Genomic DNA, 9,268 nt, shown 5'->3' on the forward strand with positions numbered 1-9,268 from the left:
ATAAGTACTTTTTTGATTTCAATTGAAAGTTGGTGGGTCAGACGGCGATTGCAAAATTAGAACAAATAAGTGTCGCCTACGTAAGCGGTAGAAGCCAACGACCCATATTTTATCAAAACACATGTCATTATAGTGTCCTTCCTACGTCGGCGACGTTTGAGTGAAGAGAATTTTGAAGGGGACTAAGCGATTTTTTCGCATTTGCCGCGCGAGAATCGCATCAGAATTCGGAAACGACTGATATATGTTACTTGCTTGTCTTGTAAATAGATATATGAATCTTTAAGTTAAATACCCAACGAATTTTATGTTAGGTTAGATAAAACTTCTTCTGGGGTGCCTATGCATTGTAATTAAAAGCGTGGAATAATATACCTACATTCGCTGGTTTTCCGCATCAGCTCTCCATATGATGAATGCACCTATTCTTTCTCTTGACACATTTTGTTTGTTGGTTTTCTTTATTTTTTTCCCTTCGAATGGTAGACATTCAAAAAATGTATTATTAACAGTAATAAGTACTTGGTCTACTTGTACTATGATTAGACAAAGCATATTCTTCAGCTCCAAAGTAAACAAAGGCTCTATGATAATCCCACGTTGGCCGGACGTATCTCTCTTGCGTCGCGTCGTCCGCTTGTTTCTCATCGCCCACGGAGGACGCTCTGGCCGCCCTGATCGCTCGCTCTCGTAGGACGGGGGGTAACATTACCGTTGAAAATCTATCCAAAGTATCCATTTACACGATATACGGACATAAGGGCTCTATGGAAATGGGCCGCAAGATTTTAGGACGCGGAAATTGGACCGCAAAGGGAATAGACCGCAGACATTGGGACGCGGACATTAGGACTCGAAAATTAGGACGCGGACAGTAGGATGCAGACATCGGGACGCAGACCTTGGGACGTCCAAAGGTCCACGTCCCAATGTCTGCGGTCCAATGTCCACGTCTTAATGTCTGCGGCCTAATGCCCGGTGCCGGGACATAAGCTATCAGGTATGGAAAAAGATTATTGCAGGTGCGACATATAATAAGCTATAAAGAAATCCAATAAGCATTATATTAGGGCGAGAACGACCCTACAACACAAAGACATACATTAAACGTCCACTGTATGTACATATGTGAACCTTCTGTACCAAACATACTCGTAGTATGTACGTGTATTACACAGAATTTGTACAATGGACGTCCGTTGTAGGTCCAAATGTGAACGATATGGACAGTTTACGTACTATACTATGGACCCATTCAAAGTAGGTACATTCCTTGCATGTACCTGTCGTTTTGTTGCATTGGATTAAATATAAAACATCGGCTACTTAGAATACGATATCTCAAAAACTGTTTAAAAAACCGGACTATAATAGAATAACAAAACAGTAACAAAAAATTCTTCCTTTCGTTTGGTTTTTTGAACCATTTCTTTTTTGAATCTGTCTTGGGAAATGTTTTTGAATGTCTGCATCCCAGCTTCTAAAAACAAAAATTGTATTAATGGTGCCCAGGTTAACACATTAATAATATGCTTTAATACTGGGTCATTACTGGGTAAAACCTAAACTTCTTATACTAAATACGACATTTATAAACTTGCCTTACGTTTTAAAAAATATCTATTATAATTATATATGTATACTTATTAGATATCACATATACGCTGTTGAGATAACACAATTCTTAAAGGAAAAAGAAACGTTAATCACGTACTGTCAACGAAACGTTAATCCATATATCTTTAGATAGGTATATGCGTTAATCACGTAAGTTAAGCATTTTGAAAAAATAAAGTACTAACGGGCGATCAAAAATGAGTTGCTGACGAGTCGCCTTTGGAAGTTTAAGCTAAGTACGATTTCTCATGTAAACAAAAATTCCAAAAATGACTCGACAGCAACTCATTTTTGATCGCATAGTATAATGTTATGGCACTACGCAGCCGCGTGTATAGGTGTATTCAAATTCATCCGTGCCTAGGGAATGCAATCCCGCAGTAAAATTTCAATCCCGGTATTTGCGGGATCGTTATATATCAATCCCACGCCATCTCGGTATTTGCGGGATCCCGCATATTGTTAAATGTATTGGGAAATAAGCAATTTTGTGTGGTTAACCGAATATTCTCGAACAAAACACATCGTATTTCGCGGAAAGGATGCGTCACATCCACTTTCATTTCTTATCGTCGGTGACCAATCTTTTATGACGGCTCCATGTTTATCTGGATTTCTAGAAAATTCACTACAATATTCCCATACATCAACCACTGTACTACTAAAGTTATTATAAACAATCGACGAATTCGACATAATATGAATACCGGTACATACGTTTAAATAGTTGCAAAATAAATCAAATTCGCACTCACTGCCTGTTCAGTGTTCAGTGTTCAAGAAAGTGAATACATACAAGTTAACGCGTAATTATGGCATAAACCGCAACAAGAAAAAAGTGCGAAATAATCTTAGATCATTATAGATCAAAATTATGGGTACTCTGTGATTAGATCATATATACATAGATTAATAGATATAGTCTTCCATTTGCTTTCAATAAGGAGGATTTGTGCCAACATACCTAACAAAGACAGAGATATATTTTACACCGTACGCAGAACAACGCACAGGCGCAGTAGCATCCAAATGTAAGCAGCGTGCACACGTGTCGGCGATATGGACACGGTCGGCGTAGTTTCCGTCGGTGAAGTGACCCTAGTCGCCGATATGGACCGTTAAAATATGCAACCTCTAGTACCTACAGGATTAAAGTTGCATGAATTATTTTTACATACAAATCCCCCTCCACCCTCGATATAAAAATCGACCGGTTTTTGGATTTTCGTTAATATTGCAGCGAACATTCCAGTATTTTCTATAGACAGCGAGGCGCCATGAAAGAAGAGTCATCGGCGATAAGGAACGAAGGCGGCTGTGACGAAATTCTTCCTAGAAATATTACGTGTTTGTGCGAGAATATTCTGAAACGAGCTTGAGAACGCGAGAACATTGTAGGGTGCTAAGGAGTAACATGAAGTAAAAACAGATAAGTGAAATGTAGGGGAAGCGAATGGATGGATCTACTTTGTCTGATATTTCGAAAAGATCATCTGAATACGATGAATAAGAATAGGTACATGGATATTTCTGATCTTCTGTGATTGACTGAAAGGGACTCGAGGATTAATTTTTGCAATTTAGAGATACGGACAGGGTTTTCCAACTCACGGGACCGCATTAGGGCACATATTTTTTTACATTCAAGCGTTTAGAAAATTTACGAACCATTTTTGTGTTTTCCAAGTAAAATAAGGGTTCATCAACACGAATCGTTCTTAGTTTTATTCTCGGTTTTATTTCTTTAAATTAGCGGTTTACCTTTACCCCATCTAGAATAAAACCACATGGACCACTCCCCCTACTAAGAGTTTGAGTCCTTTACAACTTTTTCGGGAAGAATAAAGCGATTCTTTGTTATTAAAATATATATTTTTTATTCAAAGATTAAACTGAAATCTTTAGACTGATGTAACTATTGTAACGTTAGGTAGGTACCTACATATACCATTACCTAACATAAGATAGGTACCTATCTCACTTCTGCATTAAATATGTTCTGATAAATTTGCACTTTGAAATCCAAAGTTATCGAATTCAGCAGAAGACACAACTCCCAACAAGCCAAATTAAATCTAAATGGAATCCAACTAGAATCAGTTGACCACCTTAAACTCTTAGGAATAACAATTGATAAACGCCTCACTTGGAAACACCAGATACAGAATACAAAGGGTGAATGTCTAAAGCGAATAAATCTAATCAAGTCTCTAGCACACCACCAATGGGGGGCGGAAGAAGGGATGCTGCTAAGAATATACAGAGCTTTGATCCGTTCGAAATTAGACTATGGAAGTATATTGTACACGTCAGCCAGCCCATCTCAACTAAAATCTATTGATACTGTGCAAAATACAGCCCTACGAATTTGCTTCGGTGCATTCAAATCCAGCCCCTCTGAAAGCATACGAGGTGCGGCTATTAAATACCGAGACTGGTTACGAAAAAGGTCTTTATTATAAAAATTACAGATCCAATGAATGTTCCCCTTCAATATACTCCCCTTCCCTCTGCACACACCGCATCATTCGTTTTTTCCACTGTTGGAAGCAGTGCTGAAAGTCTTCTTTTGTGAGCGCTTTGAGTAGCTCCGTCGTGTTTTTTGCTTCACCTCCTCCATTGATCCAAAACGCGTTCCTTTTAGGGCAGACTTGATCTTGGGAAATAGGTAGAAGTCGCAGGGGGCTAAATCTGGCGAATACGGCGCATGTTCAAGCACTGCGATGCTTTTATCGGCTAAAAAACAGCGCGTTATGCGCAGGTGCGTTGTCTTGATGCAAGATCCACGACTTGTCTTTCCATAACTGCGGCCGTCTCCTCCGAACTCGCTCTCGCAGTGTTGCCAGAACTTGCAAATAATAAGTTTGGTTCACAGTTTGACCCTCTGGAACCCATTGAGTCATCACGACGCCGTTAATGTCGAAGAAAACAATGAGCATTGCTTTGAATTTGGATTTCGACCTCCTTGCTTTTTTCATTCTCGGAGATGTTGGAGTTTTCCAGTGCATTGATTGCCGCTTAGTTTCAACATCATACTGAAAAATCCAAGTTTCGTCGCATGTGATGACCTTTTCCAACAATCCAGGCTCTTCCACTAACCTTTCAAGAACATCTGAACAGATCTGGTGACGGACAAGTTTTTGTTCTGGGGTCAAGTTTTTTGGTACCAACTTCGCACAGACTTTTTTCATGTTCAGTTCATCGTGTAAAATTCTTCTGACGGTTTCTTTATCGGCGTTGACAGCGTCAGCAATCATCCTAATGCTCGTACGACGATCTCCACGCACAATTTTATTGATTGTTTCCACGGTTTCTGGAGTTGAAACAGTGACAGGTCGGCCTGGACGTTGGTCATCTTCGGTGCTCTCTCGGCCTTCAGAAAATCGTTTACACCATTCGAAAACACGCGCACGAGATAGAGCATTCTCACCGTAAGCCTCCTTCAACAATTTGTAGCACTCAGTTGGCATTTTTTTCAATTTTATGAGAAACTTCAGATTGATACGTTGTTCATGTTTTTCATCGCACATTTTATCCGACGCGTGAAAAAAACACGCTGGTTTCAAAACGCAATAGCATAAATACTATTCAACGCACAAAAATGTCTTTTCGCACTCGAATAGGTGACACTTCAAGGTTTCCTACCATGTGTTCGTTTCCCCCACTTCTGGTACGCGTTCTGCCCGCGCAATCTCGTTATATAATAGCCGGACCTCGTGAACTAATACCTATACCTATACATCGATATTACCACAATCCATTATCCAAATACCTGCAATCTGAAACTAACAATATCCATCATCACAAAGTGTCACAACTCCCATCAAACTCTCAAATACTCCGCCATGTAGGAAAAAACTATGCTACCCACTTAGACACCAGTTTTACTGTCCACCTCAAGGAAACACTCTTAATCGAAATCGAGACATTCCTTTGACAAAACTAGACCAGGAAAACATGCTTAGAGTGCAATCACCACAACTAATACAATCGAAATCAACCCACCGACTTCCCGAAACCAGTTTACACTGCCGAACACACGGCATCCTAAAAGCACTACAAAGCTTAACGCACACCAACAAATCCGTAAGCATATGTACCGACTCACTCTCATCTTTCCAACCCATAAAGAACATCTACACACAAAACCTGATTGTCCAAGATATTCACGAGGTATGCCATAGACTGACGTCCAATGGAACTGGGGTCACTATAATCTGGCTTCCGTCAGAACCGGCATAAAAGGCAACGAAAATGCAGACAAATCCGCAAAACAAGCTCGATCATCTGACACGACCATCGAAAAATTGCAGTTGGCGTACGATCTAAAATCTCTCATCAGACGAGACAGCCTAAAAACATGGCAGCAGCACTGAAATAGGCTAAACACGAAACTGCACCAAATCCAAGTCAACGTAACTTCCTACCAAAATACTTTGATGTCAAGAAGGAACCAAAAGAAGTGCCAACACTCAGAATAGGCAGTCTCACCTCGCGATTTACCTAATGGGATCCGAAAATTCCAGTCTGCGAACACTGCAACACCAGATTAACAATGAAAGCCAGGCTCGTGTCCTGTTATTTGGAATGTCGCGTTCGTTAGCAGTACTCGTCTCGACTTTTCGCTCGATGTGGTAGATTTGAGAATGCAGTGACATTCACGTTCACATCAAGGTCAGTCGATGTGAACAAAGCACATCTTCGGGAATCGACGCCCAGAACATCCTAAGCAACCAGATCTACGATGTAATAAACTTTCTGAAATCAACAAACTTGTACAAGTGCATCTGATGTAAATCCACTGTATTTACCTGTACCCGCTATATACGTGTGAAAAAAAAATTGCTATACCTACGTATTCTATTCTTTACACTACGGTATTAGGTACCTAACTGAATACTGGAGTACAAAAAATTCTCTAGTAATGTTTGTGGTGGCGGTTGCACACGCAAGATGCATGCATCATTATTAGTGTCACAAATGTATAAACCGGAAGTAGCTTTGGGAGGCTAAATACGTATTATGGTAACTATTGTCTTGCCGAATTCTGCCGGATTCTCCCCAATGAGAAGACGCCTTTTTATTGTATCATGTATCAGTGTATCTGTATCATCTTCTTTGGGTTACGAACTTTGCAGGTCCTGTTGCTTGAAAGCACGTAACCAAGGAACCCTCAGGTTGCTCAGCATGGGACTATGCAGTGTATTTGTGAATACCGTTTTACATGTTTATATTCCAGTTTTACTTTCCACCTCTCATTAGCTTTAATCTTCATGTAATGGATGTTCATAATCTTATCGTTATCTACCGAATATCTTTACTGGGTAGACAAAAGACTTAATATGTAGGTAAACATGCGTTACGGATTACGCTTTAACAGAAGACATGCAATGAAATTATATAGTGTACTTACACCGTACAGTAAGTACTTATATTTCGGTCAGTGATTACCGAGGTGATTACGTAGGTAGTTCAATAATATCTAATACAAATACATATCTGAATATTAATTCGTATCCCTTTTTACGGAAGCACACAAGAAGAACATGTACGTTTCACACGCCATGTAAGTCGCTACCTATAAATCATATCAACTCATGTAAAAATGTACCATTTAAGATCAATAACTCGACTAAGAATGTCCTCAAATTACCTTAATGTATTGTTGCTGCTAGTGAGTAGTTGTGCGGCGAAAAATGAAGAGGCATATGAACAGATAATAAATAAAGTGCTAAAGCAGTGCTCGTCAAATTCAAATGTGCCGTCTTGTTTAGCCGATAGAGTTGCTTCGGTTGTGGAATACTACGCTACCGTTGACATTCCAATCTTCAGTGGGCTGACTTTGAGTAAAATTAAGGAACCTGAAGAAGTGCCAAGAACGAGGTCTCTACAAGACGGATTTTCGCGACTTGCAAATGCCATGGATGTCTTTGTTGATACGCATTCGATTACTTTGGGTTTTGAATTGAGCGGTGAAGATGGCAGACAGGCTCGTCAGAAAGGCGGAAAGAAAGGAACAGGAGGAATGCGCTATATAATGTTAGCGTTATTTGGAATGTATGGCATTGTTGGATCGTTCGTTACGAAAGCAGCAGCTCTAATGGCCGGAAAAGCGCTCGTGGTATCTAAATTAGCGTTAGTGATTGCCAGTGTGGTTGGTTTGAAGAAGTTGATCGAATCAGGCGATAGGCATTCAAGCGTGAAAGTATACGCCCATAGTGCCTATGATGAACATGATAGAAATATCGATGAAAATTCTCACAAATTTTTCAGAACTGTGTAGAAAGTAATTAAACATATCTTTAGGTACTTATTTAATTATATTAATTAAATGTTGTAGGGAAATGCCAAGTAGGTATCTACTTTATAATTAAGTAAGAAGAATTGGCAGGAATTTGAATTATTGACTGCCTCCTGTACTAAGGCTATGGGATGAAGTCTTTCCTTTTTTTGACAATACCTAATAGCACAGATATATGCAATATCTGTGGTAATAGATACAATAATATTTATATAATCTGTATTAATTTATTGATACATATATGTACAAATTAATGTTTTCTGTGTCTAAATGTTTTGCTGCCTCTTAATTGTGATGTTTTTTTAAAATGGCGACCGTGTGTTAAAAGTGTAGACTTAATTAGTTTTGATAGGTACTTTGGAAGTTACTCGTTTTTGAGTTTATTTGCGTATTTTTCACAAAAATTGGCAAGCGCGATTATTATTATTAAAAATATTCTACATTAAATCCTGCATGAGCTTGAAAAAAATTGCTCTTGTTCTAAAACTCCAGAGTAATTTAATATTTAATAATTTATTTTATATATAAGAGTGTAAAGTTAAAATAACATTACAAGAGACAATTACATATATAAAAAATAATAGTATCTACCCACAAAAGCAGGGCTCCAAGCATGCTTACACCGAATCAATACTAATATTAATACTTTCACACATATGTACTCGACATACAAAAAATAAAAATTAAAAAAAATGTGATAAATATAAAAATAATGACTGTTTAATGCTCAGCTAAAGCATAATGACAATTTTTTTTAATCCGGCCTCGCCGGAAATAATCGAAAATGTTTAGAACACCCTGTATATATTTTTATTTTTAAATACCTACACAATAAAAAACCACAATTAAAAAAACTAGCAATAATCGAAAACACAGAAAAAGTTTGGCTTCGACTTCGTCGGTCTTTCGCCATTTAGCTTACATATATTTTTTAAATTTCTTTGAACAGTTCTTTATTTTTAATTAATGAAATTAGTTCTTTTATGCTTTGCTATTCCTATTTTACTCATCTCTCAACACTTCTTTCACAGGCATTTCTTTCTAAGCCTTGATTATGTCTTGTATTCTCGTACACGGGGCAATCCAAAAGTATATGCTGTACTGTATATGGAGCATCGCATGTGGCACACATCCTCTTTCCAGATTTACCCAGCACATTGAGATGACAAATTCGGTAATGCTGTATACACTGTGTCCAAGATAAGTATGTCTATCATGTGGATCTCCGAAACCATAGAAGATATGACGATGGTCAAATTAGAGAGTTATTATCACGCCTTAAAGAAAACAAAAAAATTCAGATTACTTCCGAACATATGCCAGGAAAACCGAAATTTGGGGATTATTTTT

General features: G+C 38.4%; 1 protein-coding gene across 1 annotated transcript; it reads left to right on the forward strand.

Annotated features, from left to right (window-relative positions):
• Nucleotides 1-7,255: 7,255 nt before the first annotated feature.
• Nucleotides 7,256-7,900, forward strand: LOC116170764. The gene has a single exon (XM_031487267.1). The coding sequence runs from the start codon at nt 7,256-7,258 to the stop codon at nt 7,898-7,900; it is 645 nt and encodes a 214-aa protein (XP_031343127.1).
• The last annotated feature ends 1,368 nt before the right edge of the window (nt 7,901-9,268 follow it).

Source organism: Photinus pyralis, unplaced genomic scaffold, assembly GCF_008802855.1.
Source record: "Photinus pyralis isolate 1611_PpyrPB1 unplaced genomic scaffold, Ppyr1.3 Ppyr1.4_LG5, whole genome shotgun sequence".
Lineage (NCBI taxonomy): Eukaryota > Metazoa > Arthropoda > Insecta > Coleoptera > Lampyridae > Photinus > Photinus pyralis.

Excerpts from the sequence above, each read along its gene's own strand:
- LOC116170764 (XM_031487267.1), top strand. The coding sequence starts at position 7,256 with ATGTCCTCAAATTACCTTAATGTATTGTTGCTGCTAGTGAGTAGTTGT.